The sequence below is a fragment of the Lucilia sericata genome, unplaced genomic scaffold (genome assembly GCF_015586225.1).
Source record: "Lucilia sericata isolate MDLA Ls3-8-SP2 unplaced genomic scaffold, ASM1558622v1 Contig000891F_arrow, whole genome shotgun sequence".
Lineage (NCBI taxonomy): Eukaryota > Metazoa > Arthropoda > Insecta > Diptera > Calliphoridae > Lucilia > Lucilia sericata.
The window spans coordinates 166,520-190,551 of record NW_023994880.1 but is presented as its reverse complement, the minus strand read 5'-3'; the positions used below and the strand labels follow the sequence as shown (position 1 = coordinate 190,551).

Genomic DNA, 24,032 nt, shown 5'->3' with positions numbered 1-24,032 from the left:
CTTTTGCTGGTATTCGCTTTAATAGTTTGTTATTAGACTTTCATTAAAATCATAAATTCAAGTTCAAATTTTAGCTTGTTTGGAAAAAAATCCAAAAAAAAATACTTCTACTTATACATTGAAAGAAATTATTAATGAAAATATAGAAATATTGATCAATATTCAATATGTGTAACAGAGCTTCAGTTAATAAAGCTGTTTGAGAAAAGAATTATTATGTGAAGTATTTAGAAGAAAGCTTGATTATATAAGATTAATAAGGAATAGCTATTTTTATATAATTTTTTTAATTTTTTAATAAACTGTTGGAGAAAACTTTATTACATTAAGCTTTTAAAAGCTTTTGAAAATGCTTTATCACAGAAACTTTTGGAAAGCTTTATTATACAAAGCTTTTTAAAATGCTTTATTACATAAAACTTTTAAAAACGATTCATGACATAAAGCTTTTGAAAACAAGTTACTACTTAAAGCATTTGAAAAAAAAACTTTTTTATGTAAAGGTTAAAAAGCTTATACGAAAATTTTGATTATATACAGCTTTTAGAAGAAAATTTATTTAATAATGGTTTGATGAAAAGTTTTATAGAGCTTTTAAAAAAATATTTTTTATATGGAGATTTGGGAAATTTTTTAAGGAAAAACATTATATAAAGCCTTATTTTTATTGAGAAAAGCTATACCAAATGAAGCTTTTGAAAACGCTTTATAACATAAAACTTTTGAAAACGATTTATTACTCAAATCCTTTGAGAAAAAAATTTATTATATAAAGCTTAAAAAACATTTAAGAAAACCTTGATAATATTCAGCTTTTAGAAGAAACTTTATTTTATAACGCTTTTGAGAAAAGCTTTATTATATAAAGATTTTGAGACAATTTTTAAGGAAAGGTATTATAAAAAGCTTTACTTTTAGTTTAATAATATTTATTGAAAAAAGCTATATCAAATAAAGCTTTTGCAAACGATTTATTACTTAAATCACTTGAGAAAAAACTTATATACAGAGCTTAAAAGGCTTTTAAGAAAATCTTGATTATATACAGCTTTTAGCAGAAGCTTTATTTTATAATAAGAAAAGTTTTATTATATAGAGCTTTTGAGATAAGCTTTATTATATTTATATTATTTATTATATAATGAGACAATTTTTAATTTTTAATATTAATCTGTTTCAGAAATAAAACTTTATTATATAAAGCTTTTTGAAAAACCAATAACTTAAGTTTTATACACAAACATCTTTATTATGCAATGTTTTTAAAGGAAAATTCTTATAGTATAATTTATTAAGGAACATATTTTATTGATATAGCTCTTTAGTTAAAAGCAATATATATTGAGGCTTTTTGTGAAGAAAACTTTTACTTCATAGAAAAAGCTTTTTGAGAAAAAAATATTGGAAAATCAATCATTTTAAAAATATAATCATATAATTTTTTTTAAAGCTTTATGTACTGCAGTTAACCTCTATAGTATATATAAAAATATTTTGCAATAGCTTTTATAGAAAGCTTTTTCAAGTGATGTTGTTATTAAAAAAGCTTTATTATTAAAAAAGATAATAAAAAAACTTGTTTTTATTTTCTCTATGTATTTTTTGTTCTCTATATAATTTTCAAATTTTTTATAACGAATTTTTCCCTAAAGCTTTACAAAAAAAAACCAAGAAAACAATCTTCATTTTAAAGCACATGCATGTACTTGTATTACGTGGTAATTTCACTGTAAACTATTATAAATGTTCAAAGTAATTTTGAGATTTCTTCACTTACATTGTAATAGTTAAGTTTAGTTTGGGATTTTTTTTTTATTTGCTGTAGATTTTCCTACTTTAAAGTAAAGTAAAATTTTTTCATAATCATAGACAAGTTTATGATGCTGTTATTGTTAGTGGGATATTATTCGGACTTATGCAACATTGTTGTAGAGATCAGGCTTGGATAATTGTGAATTTGAAATGGTGGCAAAGTTTAATAAACTTCTTCGCACTGAAGGAGTTAAATAAAAAAGGAATATTAAATTGACTTTACAAAGATACTAAAGGTTAGACACCGATTTAGTCTATGAAATAGACTACAGTATAAGCTATATAATAGACTATGGAGCAATTTATAGACTTATAAAGAAAAGCTCATAATATAATCTATAATCTTCAGACTATAACTCAGACTTTAGAATAGGATGTAGTTCAAACTATACAATAGATTATAGTCAATAATAAGCAATAGACTCTAGTCCAAAGTATAGAATAGATGACAGTTGTGACTATATAGTAGACTATAATCCAGTTTTAGACTATAGAAAAAGTCTGTATATAATCAAGCCTATAAGAATTAAGTGGACTATAGTCCAGACTAAAGCTTCCTTAGTTTTAAAGTTCAAAACCCCACTGCATTTTTAAGTTATACTGCTTATTTCTTAAAATAACTTAACAATTATTTTACAAATTGCCTCTAGAAGCAGCATATCAAATATAATAATAAAATCGTAATAATAAATTTATAAAAAATATATTTATTTTTACTGTCCCATAAAATATGTTTACTACACTTATTAACATTTCTTTTTCAAATTCCTCATATGTAATTTATATTTACCAAGAATTTAAAAATTATAAAATTAACGTAATTTTTCTAATAACAAGCGACATAATACAAATCAAATAAAGTCCTTATATTTACTACTAAGACTTATTATTACAACCAACAATTTAATCCATTATTTATGAGTTTAAAACATAAAATAAAACCGAAAGAAAAAACACAGAACAATTTAAATCTTAATACACAGCAAAATCAAAGAACAAAAAAATTCAAAGAAGCAAGATTTATAACTTTAAGGACTTTGGACACTAAAAAACTTCAAGTGGCATTCATAAACACCAATGTTTTACATTGATTTATTATTGCTACGGCAGCAGCAGCAAAAGTTGCAAAAACATAAAATCTTTAAAATATAAAAACAAGTGTTAAAAGAAAATCTGGCAAAAAAAATCGAAAAAAAACTAAAGAAGATTACCAACCGATGGGCCATAAAAATGACTAGTAGTAATCAAGAAAGTTGACTTGTCTGGTACATACATATGCACATATATGTTTTTCACATGATCATGATCAGCATGCCAGTCAGTAGCTACCAACCAATGATCGTATAACAAAAATGTTTAAGCTACACAATAAACCTAAATAATATAAACGAAAAGAAATCAGAAAAGACCTTTTATGACGACACTGAACTTCCTTTTTTTTGTTATAATCGAGTTTGTATTCAAGGTTTTTAACACCTTAATTGTGTTTTTCCAAAAGGTTTTACTTTTATTTTTTTGTTTATATATTTTTATTGTAAATTTTTATACAGGAATTGGCTATGTTAAAAAATCAGAAAAAAATAACAAAATCTTAAGATTTACAACATTATTTAGTTTGATGAGTTTTATTTTTAGTTTCATTATAAATCCCCGCAAATGTCTGGTATCTCACTCTTCATTAACTTTATTAAAGGGATTTATTGCCCATCTACAAAAAGGGTTTTATAAATCTTATTTTTTTACTCTTTCTCATTATTTTGCTTTGAAACTATTAATGACTTTAATACAAACATTATGTGTTACACTTAATTGTTTTTTAATGTTATTTGTATTTTTCTCAAAAGGATAAATATTTTTAGTAATTTACCAGTTATGAGAGAAGAACAGCTGTCATAATGATTTGAAAATATTTTATAATTAGTGGTTTTAAAAAGGTTTTTATTCTATAATATTTTTTGAAATTAACAAAAGTGCATTTCATTAATTATTTATTTTTTAAAAGATAAAACATATTCAAAGCTGTCATCTGTAATTACGCTAAATATTAGATCGATTACAAAATAGATTAGACTTAAGTCCATGTTATGAACTAACTACTGATTGAGACTATAGAATAGTACAGGCAATGCTGTCCACACTATAGACTAGAATGTAGCCCTGACTATGAACTATACTATAGCGCAGATTTTGGACTAGGCTATACTTCCGAATATAGACTATAGACGAGAATATGATTTAAATTTTAATCTATAATCCAGACTACGGTCTAGACTATACACTAGACTATAGTACAGTGTATACACTAGACTATAGCACAGTCTATAGTCTAGTCTGTAGTCTGGTCTATAGTCTAATCTATAGTCTAGTCTATAGTCTAGTCTATAGTCTAGTCTATAGTCTAGTCTATAGTCTAGTCTATAGTCTATTTTATAGTCTAGTTTATAGTCTAGTCTATAGCCTAGTCTGTAGTCTAGTCTATAGTCTAGTCTATAGTCTATTTTATAGTCTAGTTTATAGTCTAGTCTATAGTCTAGTCTATAGTCTAGTCTATAGTCTAGTCTATAGTCTAGTCTATAGTCTAGTCTATAGTCTAGTCTCTAGTCTATAGTCTAGTCTATAGTCTAGTCTATAGTCTAGTCTATAGTCTAGTCTATAGTCTAGTCTATAGTCTAGTCTATAGTCTAGTCTATAGTCTAGTCTATAGTCTAGTCTATAGTCTAGTCTATAGTCTAGTCTATAGTCTAGTCTATAGTCTAGTCTATAGTCTAGTCTATAGTCTAGTCTATAGTCTAGTCTATAGTCTAGTCTATAGTCTAGTCTATAGTCTAGTCTATAGTCTAGTCTATAGTCTAGTCTATAGTCTAGTCTATAGTCTAGTCTATAGTCTAGTCTATAGTCTAGTCTATAGTCTAGTCTATAGTCTAGTCTATAGTCTAGTCTATAGTCTAGTCTATAGTCTAGTCTATAGTCTAGTCTATAGTCTAGTCTATAGTCTAGTCTATAGTCTAGTCTATAGTCTAGTCTATAGTCTAGTCTATAGTCTAGTCTATAGTCTAGTCTATAGTCTAGTCTATAGTCTAGTCTATAGTCTAGTCTATAGTCTAGTCTATAGTCTAGTCTATAGTCTAGTCTATAGTCTAGTCTATAGTCTAGTCTATAGTCTAGTCTATAGTCTAGTCTATAGTCTAGTCTATAGTCTAGTCTAGTCTAGTCTATAGTCTAGTCTATAGTCTAGTCTATAGTCTAGTCTATAGTCTAGTCTATAGTCTAGTCTATAGTCTAGTCTATAGTCTAGTCTATAGTCTAGTCTATAGTCTAGTCTATAGTCTAGTCTATAGTCTAGTCTATAGTCTAGTCTATAGTCTAGTCTATTGTCTAGTCTATTGTCTAGTCTATAGTCTAGTCTATAGTCTAGTCTATAGTCTAGTCTATAGTCTAGTCTATAGTCTAGTCTATAGTCTAGTCTATAGTCTAGTCTATAGTCTAGTCTATAATGTAGTCTATAGTCTAGTCTATAGTCTAGTCTATAGTCTAGTCTATAGTCTAGTCAATTTTCTAAATTTAAGACTATAGATTATATACTATACTGTACACTAGAGTATGGGCAATGAATATGATTATAAACCAGACTAATTATCGAAATATATTATAGGCTATAGCTTGGACTATAGACCAGCCTATATACTAGACTATATATAAAACTAAAGTTCATAGTATAGCCTCAATATATTAGGATTCTGACTATGAACTTTACTAATTTTAAGACGATACTATATACACATATATAGAATATAGTCTCGAATGAAAATAAAACTATAGACAAGACTTTAGCCAATAGTAGATAAAAAATTGGTCTGCTGACCAGACTCTAGAAATAAGTAGAGTACAGACTATAGCCGAGACTATAAACCAAAATGTAGTTCTGACTAGGTACTCCACTTCAGTGTAATCTAGTCTATAGCTAGTCTATAGACTAGACTACCACTTAAAGGACTAGACGACAAAACCTACTTTGGACTAGCCAAGATTCCACACTCTGGGCATTAGTCCATACTACAGACTAGACTATTGACCAGGATACAGTCCAAAACTATAGACATAAATACAAGACAAGTCAATGTTATTTTTTCTGATCATATTCATATTCTTATAACAAAAAACAAATCAAATTCTTGTTTATACAAACTAAATCGATTTAAGCTTCACCAACTATTCCCATGTATATTCATGATAAATACATACATATCTATAAACATACTTACATACATGCGAATATTAAACCCTTACAATACTTACCTTACAAATCCAATTATTGTTTCAATAATAAAGCAATAAATTATTGTACTTAGAATGGAAAAAGAAAGACAAAAATGCCATAGAATATAAAAAAACATTACATTTTAGTGGCGGAGACAAGACAAACGATTTTATTAAAGGAAACAACTAAAATAGCAAAAAAATCTATGAGCAGCACAACATGATTGAGTAGGGAACACAAAACTATAAAAAAAACAACTAAGAAAGCCAATAATATGTAGATAAAAAAAGACCTTGTTTTGTGGACTTGCTCACTCGAGCATTATAATAAAAGTAATAAACGCTTGAGGGTCTAAGGCAATGCCACACTTGTGTGTGTTTAAAAATTATTTGAAATTGAAGTAACTACATCTAGTATTTACATATCTTCTCTGGATAAAATATGAACTAACAATCAGTTCAATTAAAAATTTATGTTGGAGTAACATGTGGTAACAACAAAACCGCAAAGGTAACACATGTATAACTGAAATGTAAAGATAACATTTTTTTTACACATTCTCCCTCCATGCAAAACAGGACTCTTTTTTTTCTAAAAAAACACGTCTATATGTTGCTATGTAAATCATATAACATTCAACACTTCATCAGAAGTTTTTTTTCATTTCTTTTCAATTCATTTATATTGGTCAGTTTGTGTAACATAAAAATTGTTGCTACACACAAAAAAACAATCTTAATGATGGTGTTGATGTTGCAGCTGAAGCTGCTGTTGCGTTCTTTATAATCATTATATTGATGATGTTGATGAAAATGTTGGTCTTTTTCTGTTTCTTCGTTGAATTATTTATTTGTAACATTAAACTAAAAACATACCGGAAATTAAAGCCACGATGGGTACTTACAACAAAACACACATGCCCTCTCTGGAGAAAGAATAATAATCATGTAATTGGATTACGACTCATGTATATACACTAGAAAAAATATTGTAAAAATTCAGATATTAGAGGGATATGAAAAAGAGCACACTATATAAACGATTTAGAATTAGAATAATCATCTTACACCATGGAACCAATCACTTTAGTAATCCTTTACTTTATGCCCAGATAATGCAATATGTTATCAATTTATTTTTTTGAGTGTTTTCTTTTTGATCTCGTATGCTAAATAAAGTTTAAATGCTAATTTAAAATAATTACCATTAATTGGTGCTGCAATACACACATACATATTTTCTACTTCAGCTTTTCACACTAGAATAATAAGAAAGGGAAGTATCCAATATTTAATTTAAGAATTTAATTGTAGTCTGTATAGACCATAGAGTATACTATAGCCCTCACTTACACATGACTATATGACTAGACTATAGAATAGACTATAGTCCAGACTATAGACTAGACTATGGTCTTGACTATAGGCTACAGTCCTGACTATAGACTAGACCATAGTCCTATAGAATATAGTCCTGACTATAGAAGAGACTGTAGACCTGACTAGACTGTAGTCCTGACTATAGACTAGACTAAAGTCCTGACTACAGAATAAACTATAGTCCTGACTGTAAACAAGACTATAATCCTGACTAAAGGCTAGACTATAGTGCTGACTGTAGACTAGATTATAGTCCTGACTGTAGACTAGACTATAATCCTGACTATGAATAAGACTATAGTCTATTGTACTAACTATAGACTATAGACTAGACTATAGACTAGACTATAGACTAGACTATAGACTAGACTATAGACTAGACTATAGACTAGACTATAGACTATAGACTAGACTATAGACTAGACTATAGACTAGACTATAGACTAGACTATAGACTAGACTATATACTAGACTATAGACTAGACTATATACTAGACTATAGACTAGACTATAGACTAGACTATAGACTAGACTATAGACTAGACTATAGACTAGATTATAGACTAGTCTATAGACTAGACTATAGACTAGACTATAGACTAGACTATAGACTAGTCTATAGACTAGACTATAGACTAGACTATAGACTAGACTGTAGACTAGACCATAGACTAGACTATAGACTAGACTATAGACTAGACTATAGACTAGACTATAGACTAGACTATAGACTAGACTATAGACTAGACTATAGACTACACTATAGACTACACTATAGACTAGACTATAGACTAGACTATAGACTAGACTATAGACTAGACTATAGACTACACTATAGACTACACTATAGACTAGACTATAGACTAGACTATAGACTAGACTATAGACTAGACTATAGACTAGACTATAGACTAGACTATAGACTAGACTATAGACTAGACTATAGACTAGACTATAGACTAGACTATAGACTAGACTAGACTAGACTATAGACTAGACTATAGACTAGGCTATAGACTAGGCTATGAACTACTAAAGACTAGGCTATAGCCTAGTCTATAGTCTAGGATATAGGCTAGACTATAGACTAGTCTACAAACGACTGACACTTGACTATCCTGACTATAGAAAAGAATAAAGTCCTGACTATAGACTAGACTATAGTCCCTATATAGACTAGACTATAGTCCTGACTATAGACTAGACTTTAGTTCTGACTATAGACTAGACTATAGTCCCTACTATAGACTAGACAGTAGTCCTGACTATAGACTAGTTTTAGACTAGACCATAGACTAGACTAGAGACTAGACTGCAGTCCTGACTTTAGACTAGACTACAGTTCTGACTGTAGACAAGACTATAGTCCTGACTCTAGACTAGACTACAATCCTGACTATAGACTAGACTACAGTCCTGACTATAGACTAGACCATAGAATAGTTTTAGTCCTGACACTTGACTATCCTGACTATAGAAAAGAATAAAGTCCTGACTATAGACTAGACTATAGTCCCTATATAGACTAGACTATAGTCCTGACTATAGACTAGACTTTAGTTCTGACTATAGACTAGACTATAGTCCCTACTATAGACTAGACAGTAGTCCTGACTATAGACTAGTTTTAGACTAGACCATAGACTAGACTAGAGACTAGACTGCAGTCCTGACTTTAGACTAGACTACAGTTCTGACTATAGACTAGACTATAGTCCCGACTCTAGACTAGACTACAATCCTGACTATAGACTAGACTATAGTCCTGACTGTAGACTAGACTACAGTCCTGACTATAGACTAGACCATAGAATAGTTTTAGTCCTGACACTTGACTATCCTGACTATAGAAAAGAATAAAGTCCTGACTATAGACTAGACTATAGTCCCTATATAGACTAGACTATAGTCCTGACTATAGACTAGACTTTAGTTCTGACTATAGACTAGACTATAGTCCCTACTATAGACTAGACAGTAGTCCTGACTATAGACTAGTTTTAGACTAGACCATAGACTAGACTAGAGACTAGACTGCAGTCCTGACTTTAGACTAGACTACAGTTCTGACTGTAGACAAGAGTATAGTCCTGACTATAGACTAGCCTGTAGTAATGACAATAGACTACACTACAGTCCTCATTATATTTTAGACTCTAGACTTTATTTTCTAGTCAATTGGAGAACACCTTCCCCTTTATGAACGCAAATGTCTGCATCTCTTCTAGGAGCCTTGGTAAATATCTTAGAAATTTTAAACAGTCTTGATAAGTTTAAGAAAATTACCGCAAAAATACATTTGCAAATGAAAAAGGAAAACTAACCAAGAGTACAGACGTGTGTGTAAACATTTATTTATGTTTATATCTTTGGACACCCGATTGTGTTTGAACATTGGCTAAAATCAAAAAGACAATGCGTCCAACATGATAGACATACATATTTACAAACAGCATTACCGTTCAAAAGCTTAACTTAAAATATGATTTTGTTTTAAATTGAAAAAACCAAGAAAAATAAAAACAAATTTCAATTTGTGTTCAAACCAAGCTAAGACCAGTACTATAAAATCTTATTAGACGCATAACATCTTTAAGAGTAAATATGAAAACTCAAAAGACACAAAGTATACTTATGCAAATGCGTAGTGTTGGAAGAATTATTTCAAAGTTTCGTGTTGTAAATTTTCATTACTTTCACGCTAAAACAAAATAGCAGAAGAATACGGTCAATATAGAACTTCTTGTACTACGAAATATCTTGTAGTTTTGAAGTCAATGTCAAGAATAACTAACAAATGACAGTGATGGGCAACACACACACATACATGATACTTATACCAAGGTGTGAAGCAGCTTAAGACAATGTCAGTTTTGTTTTAATTTCAAAATTGTTTTGGTTTATTGTTACGAACATGTTAACATATTTGCAAAAAATATGTATGTACCCATGGCTGCCTTATGTGCGTGTAGAGGTTAATGTGTTGTGGTTTTTTGCCGCTTGATTAAATATAGATTGTGTAGGGTTTGTAACTCTATTTGGTTCAGAAAATTTCCTTAGTTTAAATAATGTTAAATGAAATTTTGTTTACAGTTCATTGGGTTGTACATTGTCCATTTATTTATACTTTTTTTCTCTTGCCATTTCAGTGTCATTTACTTTTATGTTGAAATTTTATACGTGATTTTCTTTTTTGTCATTTTGTACTTTTACATTCTCTGATTGACATTGTGTGTCTGCACGTGTAAGGATGTGTTTTTTTCATTTGCAGTTTTGAATTATTTATTAAGATTGTTTTATGTTTTGAGCTTAATTAGGAAGAATTACATATATGTATTAAATTTCACAATGTCTTAGGAAAAAAGAATGTTTTCTAAAAAGTTTTGCATCTATTTTCTTTATAGTTAATTCGGATAGTTAATTAGAATATATTCCATAGTGTGTACTAGAGTAGATTTAGAGACTATAGACTATAGTCCAGAACTATAGATGATATTATAAGCCAGAGTATAGACTATTATATATTCCAGACTATAGATTATTCTTAAGTCCTATAGGCAATTCTATAGTCAAAACTAAAGATTATTCTAAAGTCCAGACAATGGACTATTCTAAAGTCTCGGCTATAGACTATTCTATTGTCTAGGCTATAGGCTATTCTATAGTCCATACTATAGACTATTCTACAGTCCAGACTATAGACTATTTTATAGTCCAGAGTAAAGACTATTCTTTAGTCCAGACTATAGACTATTCTATAGTCCAGACTATAGACTATTCTATAGTCCAGACTATAGACTATTCTATAGTCCAGACTATAGACTATTCTATAGTCCAGACTATAGACTACTCTATAGTCCAGACTATAGACTATTCTATAGTGCAGACTATAGACTATTCTGTAATCCAGACTATAGACAATTCTTTAGCCCAGACTATAGACTATTCTATAGTCCAGACTATAGGGTATTCTATAGTCCAGACTATAGACTATGCTATACTCCATACTATAGACTATTCTACAGTCCATACTATAGACTATTCTACAGTCCAGACTATAGACTATTTTATAGTCCAAAGTAAAGACTATTCTATAGTCCAGACTATAGAATATTCTATAGTCCAGACTATAGACTATTCTATAGTCCAGTATATAGACTATTCTATAGTCCAGACTATAGACTATTCTATAGTCCAGACTATAGACTATTCTATAGTCCAGACTATAGACAATTCTATACTCCATACTATAGACTATTCTACAGTCCAGACTATAGACTATTTTATAGTCCAAAGTAAAGACTATTCTATAGTCCAGACTATAGACTATTCTATAGTCCAGACTATAGACTATTCTATAGTCCAGACTATAGACTATTCTATAGTCCAGAATATAGACTATTCTATAGTCCAGACTATAGACTATTCTATAGTCCAGACTATAGACTATTCTATAGTCCAGACTATAGACTATTCTATAGTCCAGACTATAGACTATTCTATAGTCCAGACTATAGACTATTCTATAGTCCAGACTATAGACTATTCTATAGTCCAGACTATAGACTATTCTATAGTCCAGACTATAGACTATTCTATAGTCCAGACTATAGACTATTCTATAGTCCAGACTATAGACTATTCTATAGTCCAGACTATAGACTATTCTATAGTCCAGACTATAGACTATTCTATAGTCCAGACTATAGACAATTCTATAGTCCAGACTATAGACTATTCTATAGTTCAGAATATAGACTATTCTATAGTCCAGACTATAGGCTATTCTATAGTCCAGACTGTAGACTATTCTATAGTTCAGAATGTAGACTATTCTATAGTCCAGACTATAGGATATTCTATAGTCCAGACTATAGACTATTCTATAGTTCAGTATATAGACTATTCTATAGTCCAGACTATAGGCTATTCTATAGTCCAGACTATAGACTATTCTATAGTCCAGACTATAGACTATTCTATAGTCCAGACTATAGACTATTCTATAGTCCAGACTATAGACTATTCTATAGTCCAGAGTAAAGACTATTCTATAGTCCAGAGTAAAGACTATTCTATAGTCCAGTCTATGGACTATTCTATAGTCCAGACTATAGACTATTCTATAGTCCAGACTATAGACTATTCTATAGTTCAGAATATAGACTATTCTATAGTCCAGACTATAGACTATTCTATAGTCCAGACTATAGACTATTCTATAGTCCAGACTATAGACTATTCTATAGTCCAGACTATAGACTATTCTATAGTCCAGACTATAGACTATTCTATAGTCCAGACTATAGACAATTCTATAGTCCAGACTAGTCTGCAGTCAAGCTTATAGCTTAGGTCTAATTTAAGTAATTTTTGTAAAATGAAAACAATTTTTGTAAAATTTTAAGAATTTAATAATAAATAATATTCTATAGTCCACACTATAGACTATTAGTATTGGCCAGACTATAGACTATTCTATAGTTGAGACAATATACTATGTTATTGTAGAGACTATATTCTATAGCAAAATTGGAAAATTCTTTTATTTTTTTTTTTTAAGATATTTTTGTATAAAAAATTTTCGAAAAGTTTCTTTCTTATGAAAAGTTTAAAAAAGTTTATTGATTGAAAATTAAAAAAATTCTCGTTTTATAGAAATTTTTCGAAAAATTATCTTTTAAGAAAAAATGTTCCAATTTCTCTTATTTTAGAAGTTTTTTTTATAGAAAAAATAGAAAATATTCCTTAAATTTACAATTTAAAGCTTCTATTTCAAAGCAGATATTTATTTAACAATTTTTACTGCCAACTAAATATGTAAACACAATCCGAAAAACCGGCAAATTAAAACTTGCTACCAATTCTATAGCAAAATTAGTTTGGAAATTATGCCAGACACAGACTATAAAACAGAAAGCAAAAAAAGAAAACAGATAAACTTTTTTTTCAAACACAATTAACTTACATAGAGAAGCTGGAAAAAATGCCACAAAAATGTATTAGTAAAAAGTAGTTAATAATCTAATGACTTGGATGTAGCAGCAAGTTTTATTATGCATGAGACTATAAAAAGCATTAAAATGTAAATATTACTATTCTTAGTTAAGAAGACCACTACTGCCCCAACCAGCCAAAAGCAATTGGTATTCGAGATGCTATTAAAAGCAATTGTAAAACGATAACATCCTTATTTTGTTCCCTCATTTTTTTTGCGCTTAAACGACAATTGTAGTTTGAATTTCTTTTCTTTTTTTTTTTTTGAAAAATTTAGAGACATAAAAATAGAAGCTAGACAAATGTTTTTAAAGGAGTTTAAGTTTATTTGAGTTTTTTATTAGTTTTTTTTTTTTGTTATTAGATTATTAGCGAAGTTATGCTAAAGACCGTTAAAGTGAAAGGCTGTTAAGTTAACGGTTATACTTAAGTAAAATGCTAAAATTCTAATGAATTAATGTTATTTTGTTTTATATTCTTTTTTTGTAGACATTGGCCAACAAACAAATCCGCCTGAATTACCCATATTTGGTGATCCCTTTACGGAAATTGCCTTAGATCTAGTCTTTCCTAAGGGTAATCCTATATTTCTATTAAATGGCAAAAAACTACAGCTGCTGCAACCACTGGATAGAGATGAAGAAAATTTAAGTCATATTGTTTTTCAAGTAAGTAATAAATATAATTATCTGATAAATTATAATTTTTTTTAAAACAGAGCTTGTACCCGCATAAAAAAGCTTTTTCTCTAGAAAAAATTTTTTTTTCACATAAAAGAGCTTTTCTAGCAGTGATAATTTTTTGCATAAGATAGATTTTTCCACATAAAAAGCTTTTTGCATAATAAAAGAGCTTTTTTCATACAAAATGTATTTCCACATTATAAAAATGTTTTTCCATAAACAATTTTTTCCACTTCAAAAAGCTTTCTTAAGAAGAGTTTATTCCATATAAAAAGCTTTAGATTTTTCCATATAAAAAGCTTTTTGTATAATATAGCTTTGTCTACATAAAAAGCTTTTTACATAAGAAAGCTTTTTCCACATAAAAAAAGCTTTTTGCATTTTAACTTTTTTTGCATATATAAAGAGCTTTTTTCACTTAGTAAAGCTTTCTTAACATGAATTTTTAATTACTCTAACGTCATGACGAGTCATTCTTCACAAGAATTTTGTATAACAAAACTGCTCCAATTATGTTTTCTTATATCTCTAAATAACTCAAGATTTATTAATTTTATTTCCAATTGACACTACAGCTAATTATTATTAAGTACCTTAACATTCCATCTCAGTCCTACAGTTAACTTCCTTTACTGCTTTTAATCACAATAAAGATGTTTAGGGGCATTTAATAAATGCAATTTCCTTTGCAAACACCATCTTAAGATCAAACCTACCTACCTGTAGCAAACAGCAGTAAAGGGGTGTCCATAAATTATGGAAAGAAATCTTAAAGAAAAAAAGCTCCAAAAAGGAAGTGTTAAACTACAAATCTTAATGAGTTTTAATGACAAGTCTATTGAGTGATATTTAAGAGCCCTCATTCCCCTTTTCTGTATTATGAAAGAAAAATAAATTGAAATTTATTTAATTTTCTTACAGGTTTCCTGCACCATACGTTCCTCTCTTAAACGCCGCAATATACCGATTATAGTGCGCGTGTCTGATGTTAATGATAATGCACCTCGATTCATGAACACACCTTATGAGGTTACCGTGCCTGAGGTAAGTTTAAATTCATAATAACTTTTGTATGTTTAAAACTATTTCTATTCATTTTTTTTTTTCATATTTTCTAACTTTAAACAACAACTTGAAGAAAAAAACACAAATCCATTCATTGTGGTTTTAACGTTGTAAAACATATTTTCAACAAGTTTTATTATATTTTTCTTTAACATTAAAACAATGCTATGTTGTTTACATGCCGAATGTTAAATATCAATTAAAATATTTTTTTTTTTGTTTATTCTAATTCTTTAGTGCTTTTTGTTTTGAGATGTTGTTCTTATTGTTGAATTACGATCTTATTGTACATTTTTTATCCACATAGGTGGGTGGGTGGTTTTCTTGACTTTTTTTTTGCTTCTTGGTTTAGTTATTTTTTCTCGACTTCTTCTTTAATACATAATCATTGCTTATGTATCTTAAACTGTTTTATTTGGAATCGAACCCTACATGTTAAGAAGTGGTAGCATCAACGATTTTGACTACATTTGACAACAAACTTTATAATAAGATGTCGTGACTATAAATATGACTATGATCACTCATGATCTGAATAATCAGTAATAATCACTGGTGATTATTATGATCCTCAGGGATAACTTTGGTCAGAAATGCTTACTGGAAATCACTATAATCACACTGATCACTGTTGAGTCCTATTTTCTCGTGTGGTAATTGGTAATCAACATGATTTCTGATAATGAGTGATCGTAGCTTTCACCTATGATCAATATGATTACTTTTAAGGCTGCTGATCACTAATGTTCACTATTAAGAATGTTGATCGCACTTAGATCGCAGGTAAACACTTGATCTTGCTCTTGATCACCCATATTACTTTTGATCGTATTGATCAAATATGTTCAAAACATGTCAAAAATAAGAATTTTTCTGGTTAAACATAACAAAATATAACTTGTCACTAACCTTTTAATAAACCAACTCAGCTCCGCTTACCAGCAGTAGCACTACAAATTGTTCTTAGCATTATTATCTTATCGCACCCACGCTATTTTCATTCATTCATTTTATAACTATTCTACTCTATAAACATTTACATTTACGTACTATTTGTATTTGCATTTTCTTACCCATGCCGTCTTACAATGTTTATTCTAAAATTTAATGCATTTTTTATCTAGAACTTAGAAAACAAAAAAACAGTACATTCAACTCTTTAAGTAAATAACTAAAGAAACAATTGCCTTAAATATCAAACTATTTATTTCAAGTATTTAGATACAAATTCTAAAACATTCTAAATGTTTGCTTTTTTCAACAGTAATTTTAATTCCGTTAAAATCTCTTTTAAATAATCTTAAGGCTTTGGTAATCGAGATAATTTTTATTTAACTGTTGTTTTAGTTTAGAACAATGAAATATTTGAAATATTTTAAAAGTTTAAGACGAGGGAGGGGAATTTTGAAAATTGCTTTGAAATGAAGTTTAATTAAAAAATCATGTTTCATTTTAAACAAAAGAATTTGTTTAGAAAACTACAGAGGTGATTACTGAGGTTCAGTGTGATCAATTGTGATGAATATGGTTACTTTGTTCCCTGGTGATAACTATGGTTACTAGATATCACAATGATCACTTTGTTCATTGGTGTTCAATATCATCATCAATCACAATGATTTCTTGTGATCTTAACGATCACTGGTGATTAATATGATCACAGGTTATCATGATCACTATTATTACCGAGGATCACTATAATCATTATGGTTACTGAGTGATTACTATGATCACTAGTGATCAATATGATCATTGTGATCTTTAGTTATCAATCACTAGTGTTCCATGTGATTACTGATAATCCCTGAAGATCATTATGATCACCGATGATCATTATGATCACTGATGATCATTATTATCACTGATGATTATTATGATCACTGATGATTATTATAATCACTGTTGATTAATATGATCACTGGTGATCATATGATTAGCGAGGATCACTATGGTTACTGAATGATTACTATGATCACTAGTGATCAATATGATTACTGATGATCACGAGTGATCAATGTGATTACTGATGATCCCTGAAGATCATTGTGATCACAGATGATCATAGTGATCATTGTTGACTAACATGTTCACTATTATTACCGAGGATCACTATAATCACTATGGTTACTGAGTAATTACTATGATCACTAGTGATCACTGATGATCATTATTATCACTGATGATTATTATGATCGTTTTGATTACTGTTGATTAATATGATCACTGGTGATCATATGATTACCGAGGATCACTATAATCAATACGGGTGCTGAGTGATTATTATGATCACTAGTGATCAATATGATTACAGATGATCACAAGTGATCAATGTGATTACTAATGATCCCTGAAGATCATTATGATTACTGATGATCATTATGATCACTGTTGATTAATATGATCACTTGTGATCAATATTAACACTGGTAATCTATGTATATGATGTAATGAATATAATCATTGAATATAATTACCTCGATGATCACTGTTGATTCTTTTAATAACTGACAAACATAAATGTCATATCATTACAATGTTACTTCCGGTTTTCCACCATCATTTCAATACTACTATTAAATTTCAAATAGTTTTTCAGTATCCCGCTATTATATTGATGATTTCAAATTCTTACTTAGACAAAATCATCTTCATTTATATTCTTCTCTGACTATAATGGATATTTGTCAATTTATTTTCAGCCTGCTGTCTTTTATTTCAAATCTCTTTAAATTCCTACAAATACAATTCATTTTCCAAACAATTTGATTGATGACCACCACCATTCTTTTGTACGTGTAGTATTTTGAAACCCATAATAATCCCATTTATTGTATACTCCATCCCACAATATATCTATCCATCCATCCTCTGTTAAAGCTTTCCGTTGATTATAAAAACTATTGTTAGTTTTAATCAAGTTTGAAAAGAAATCAACAAACAACCAGCCACTGTAAAGAGCAAAAAAAATATAGAAAATTATGTATGTTTCCATCAAAAACTAGTTCAATGTTGTCAGTTGATTACAGTGAAATGTAGCTGCTACTTTAATACTGATATTTTTCTATCTAATTACCCGTTTTCTTGGCAATATTCTCTTTTATTTTCTAACAAAACATATTGTGTCCAGAGATAAAAAAAGACTTTGTGCTGTGTAATATCTCTAGGAAAAAAAAGGAAAAAAAACATTAGAGTTTTATAAAGTTCTAATATAAACAAAATGCGGAAGCAATAAGTCCGTAATTAAATGCAGATTGATTTTATGTTTTATAAAAATGATGAAGTGGAGTATAACAACATTAAAGACACCATCTTTCTTTCAATCTTTTTCTGTTTTCCTTTACTGTTTGGTTTCCTTCTTTATTGTTGTTGAAAAGTCTTTGTGGTGGTTTATTGGTATTTATTGTTATTATAATGATTTATAATAAAGTTATTTCGTTGTTAATTGATTTGTAGTTTATCTTTATTTATTTGTAATTAATAATTGCTCACAAAAAAAAGAAGAGAAATGCATTTGATTAGTTTATAATGAAATGAGTTATTTTGTAATTTTTTTAATATTTGTTTTAATAACTCTTAGTCATAAAAACATTATAAATATCTTTCATCTTAAATTGGAATTAGGCTGTCTATAATCCAGACTACAATCTATTCCAGAGATAAAACTATACTACTTTCAATGATTCGAGCCATAGTTTATTCTATTGATTAAACTATAGTTTATTCTACAGGTCAAGCTGCAGTCTGTTCTTAAGGTGCGACTATAGTTTATTCTATAGACCAAACTATGGTTTATTTTATGGATTAAACTAGGGTCTATTCTATAATTCATACTATAGTCCATTCTACATACCAGACTATAGTCAACTCTATTGATCAGACTATAGTCAATTCCATAGATCACACTGTGGTCTATTCTATAGAAAGTCTATATAGTATTTTCTATAGATCAGACTATAGTTTATTCTATAGATCAGACTATAGTCTATTCTATAGATCAGACTGTAGTCTATTCTATAGATCAGACTATAGTCTATTCTATAGATCAGACTATAGTCTATTCTATAGATCAGACTATAGTCTATTCTATAGATCAGACCATAGTCTATTTTACAGATCAGACTATAGTCTATTTTATAGATCATACTATAGTCTATTCTATAGATCAGACTATATTCTACTCTATAGATAAAACTATATTCTACTCTATAGATAAGACTATGCTTTATTCTATAGATCAAACTATAGTCCATTCTATAAATCAGACTACAGCACATTCTATAGTTCAGATTAGAGTCTATTCTACAGTTCCGATTATAGATTCTATTGATTAGACTATAGTCTATTCTATAGATCAGACTATAGTATATTCTATATATCAGGCTATAGTAGATCTATTCTATAGATCAGACTATAGTCTATTCTATAGATCAGACTATAGTCTATTCTATAGATCTGACTATAGACTATTCTATAGCTCATACTATAGTCTATTCTATACATCAGACTATAGTCTATTCTATAGATCAGACTATAGTCTATTCACTAGATCAGACTATAGTCTATTCTATAGATCAGACTATAGTCTATTCTATAGATCAGACTATAGTCTATTCTATAGATCAGACGATAGTCTATTCTATAGATCAGACTATATTCTACTCTATAGATAAAACTATATTCTACTCTATAAATAAGACTATGCTTTATTCTATAGATCAAACTATAGTCCATTCTATAAATCAGACTACAGCACATTCTATAGTTCAGATTAGAGTCTATTCTACAGTTCCGATTATAGATTCTATTGATTAGACTATAGTCTATTCTATAGATCAGACTATAGTATATTCTATATTTCAGGCTATAGTAGATCTATTCTATAAATCAGACTATAGTCTATTCCATAGATCTGACATAGTCTATTCTATAGCTGATACTATAATCTATTCTATAGATCAGACCATAGTCTATTCTATAGATCTGACTATAGTCTATCCTATAGATCAGACTATAGTCTATACTATAGATCACACTATAGACTATTTTATAGATCAGACTATGGATTATTCTATAGATCAGACTATAGTATATTCTATATATCAGGATGTAGTCTATTCTATAGATCAGACTATAGTATATTCTATTGATCAGACTATAGTATATTTTATAGATCAGACTATAGTCTATTCTATAAATCAGACTATATTCTGTTCTATAGATCAGACTATAGTATATTCTATAGATCGAACTATAGTCCATTCTATAGATCAGACTATAGTCTTTTCTATAGATCAGACTATAGTATATTCTACATATCAGAAGCATATTCTATAGAATAGGCTATAGAATATTCTATAGATCAGACTGTTCTACAGGTAAGATTGTATTAAATATTGTCTATTATATAGATCCGACTCTGGTCTATTCTATAAAGGCAAACTTTTTTTTTTGCCCCCACTAATATCGAAACCTTATAAATATTACAAAATTTAAAGAAAAATTTTAACAAGCTTTAGTTTTTTTTTATTTAGTATTTACTTTCAATTAAAACTTAAAACAATTTTCATAATGATCTTGACCAAAAGTTATAAAAATTTTTTTCACATTAAACAAATATGGTCAATGATTGAGCCTTTTTTCTATAAATATGTACACTTTTTATAAAATCCTTTAAACCTTTAAATTATACTTAACTCCTACCTTTATATAAAAATACCTTAAATTCTTAAGAAAATTTTTACATAAACGTCATTAAAGAAATACTACAGACTATACAATATAAAAAAGTGTAAACTGTGATATAGTAAAAAAACAAAAGACTTAAGCCACCAAGGTGGAGACAAATAGTAAAAAAGAAATAAATTCTAAATAAATATTTTTGTAAACAAGATTTAAGCAAAGGAAAAAGAAACAAAAATAAAACTTGATTTTATTTAAATCTTTAATTACTTGATTCACTTGCTAACCAACCGACTAGACTAAAGAGGGAACCAGCTTTAGACATTTTAACCAAACATGGCTAATTATGTGTTAAATTAAAAATCAATTTCCTTGTAATGACCAAAAACGTTACTCTTTGATTCCACTAATGTTGGTTGGTGGTGTTGGGTAATACTGTCATTGAAACTGCTTTTAAAAAGATTGTAAATTAATTGACATCTTATGACTAAATATTGCATTAAAAATTCTAAATAAATAAACATGAGCTAAACGAACTAAAACTAAAACAAGAAATAATGAAAGAAAAAAATAACTATAACAAACTTTGAAGAAGATCTTGTTTAAAGTTATTAGAAGGTTTAGAAAAATAAGAAAAACAAGTTGTAACTAGAAATTAGTTATTCACTTATTTTAAACATCTTTCTAAACAACATGTTCCAATGCCACAACTTTGAGAGCGCAAACAATGCAGAACTTTTCGAGAAACAGCAGTCAACAGAGAGTAAAGTACACATCCTCCTGAGACTTGTCTCTAAACAGCATTTAGAACGGGGATGGAAATGTTGATGCAAATTTAATGTTTATTTTCTAAAGAGAAATGTAATTATAACAGTTTCTTACACAAACATTTTTTTATAAATTAGTGTAAGAAAGAGTTTCTATAGTAAATTCTAAAAAACAGTTTTTACTTATACAAAACGATCTGTGTATAACTGTTCATAATTGAAAGGTCTGTGTATAACAGTTTATTTTCAATATAAAATCTCTGTGTAGTAGTTATTTTATTAGAAATTCGTGTATGTTTTTTATAAGAGAAATCAGATTATATCAAAGTTTTTAATAGAAATTCTATGTATTTTCTAAAGAAAACTTTTTGTATAACAGTTTTTCTATAGAAGAAATGTTTGTATAATAGATTTTTAAACTAAAATAATATAAATATAACAACTTTCTTTCCATAAGAAATTGTATATAACACTTTTTCTATAGAAACATTTGAGTATAACAGTTTTTTCTATAAACAATATTTATGTATAATAATTGTTAAAAAAAATGTGTATAAGAGTTTTTTTAGAGAAAAATTTTTCCATAAAATTTTATCTATAGACAGAATTATGTATAACAGTTTTTTGATAGAATAATTTGTGTATAACAGTTTTTTATAATAAATAGATTTTTTCTATAGAAAAATGCTGTGTGTAATAGTTTTTTTTATGGAACAGTTTATTTATAACAATTGTTTCTATAAGAAAATGGGTATAATAATTAGCGTATAAAACTTTTTTTCTTAGAAAAATTTGTGTATAACAGTTTTCTGTATACGAAAATCTATGTATTACAGTTTTTTCTTTAGAAGAAATTGTGTATAACAAACTTTTCTATAGAACTATTGATGTATAACAGTTTTCCTTATGTTAATTATGTATGATAATTGTTTAAAAAAATGATGTATAACAGTTTTTTTATTGAAAATTTTATGCATAACAGATTTTTTCTATGGAAAAATGCTGTGTGTAATAGTTTTTTTTTTCTATGGAACAGTTTGTTTATAACAGTTGTTGTTTTTATAACAGTTGTTTTATAATAAATGTTTGTATAACAGTTTATATGCAACAGTTTGGTAGAAAAAAAAAATAATTTTTCTAAGGAAAAATTTGTGTAAAATAGAATAATTTGCGTATAACACTTTTTTCTTAGAAAAATTTGTGTATAACAGTTTTCTGTATACAAAAATGTATGTATAACAGTTTTTTTTTAGAAAAAACTTGTAAATAACAAACTTTTCTTAAGAACTGTTCATGTATAACAGTTTTATTTACAACAATTTTAATTTTTTACCTTATATATATAGCACTTTCCATCTCTGATACCAATAATCCCTCTTGTAGACGCTTTAGAAATAAAAATTCCTGGAAAAAAAGAAGTAGACGAAGAACAAAAAAATCAAGTTAAAATATTTTTGCTCTGTTTTACAGCCAATTAAAATGCTTTATTTAGTCAATTGCTTAAGTATAAAATAAAACAAATATTTATTTGTTAAACTTAATAAAATTTAATGAAAGAAAAAAAAAACAAGAAACCCAACTGGAACTCTATAGCAAACATAAACTTAGAAAGAATATTTGTGGTTAGTTTGTTAAAACTGTTTATAATTAGTTGACAGTTTTTTTGTATTATTAAGAATGATGTTAGAATTTAAGACCATAAAATTGTTATTGTTAAACTAGAAATAAATGTGTTAGAACTTTAGTTTTTTTTTCTGTTATACACAAAGGACAGTTGTTCTGATGTGTTTTTTTTTTACGAAAACTACAATGTGTGAGAATTTTATCTAGATTTAATAAAGCTAAACGTTTTCTGTCTATGTTAGAAAAAGTTGTGAAAATTTTATAGATTGCCACACGTTTTGTAATTTATGTTTTAATTTTTTAAATATTCTCTTAGACAAGAAAAAATGTGAATATATTAACCGGTAAAGGAATTGCATTAATTCCAATAATGGCAACTCCTTTAGACAGGTGATTACTTAAAAGTATAACCGCTTTATTAAAATCTGGGCTGTATTAACTACTTTGTAGTTAAAATGTAATAAAAATTGTAATTATGTTAAATATCTGCACTTAAAAAAATAATTGAGTTAACCGTACTCAAAGTTTCTAACGTTCCTGGGAGAATGAGTTATTGTACATCTTATTTTTTCCAGTACCGATTTACTAATTGAATACATTTTTACAGTACGACCCATTGTAATGATTCTAAGATTTCAAGAAAATCTCTTAAAGTCCGACATAAACAAAACTTGCATTCTTCTTAAACATCGAAATTCGATACTTTAAACCAAAATTATTAATCTGTAGCTCAATATTACCATGGAAACTATGTCATTTTCTTATTTAG

General features: G+C 28.2%; 1 protein-coding gene across 1 annotated transcript in view; it reads left to right on the top strand.

Moving 5' to 3' along the window:
• LOC119608859 (cadherin-99C) overlaps positions 1-24,032 on the top strand; it is a 110,779-nt gene that overhangs the window by 11,997 nt on the left and 74,750 nt on the right. Inside the window, exons 2-3 of the mRNA XM_037963416.1 lie at positions 13,936-14,114; positions 15,051-15,173. Of these exons, the coding sequence (XP_037819344.1) occupies positions 15,141-15,173 (33 nt within the window). The 5' untranslated portion in view covers positions 13,936-14,114; positions 15,051-15,140. The remainder of the gene's footprint in view (positions 1-13,935; positions 14,115-15,050; positions 15,174-24,032) is intronic.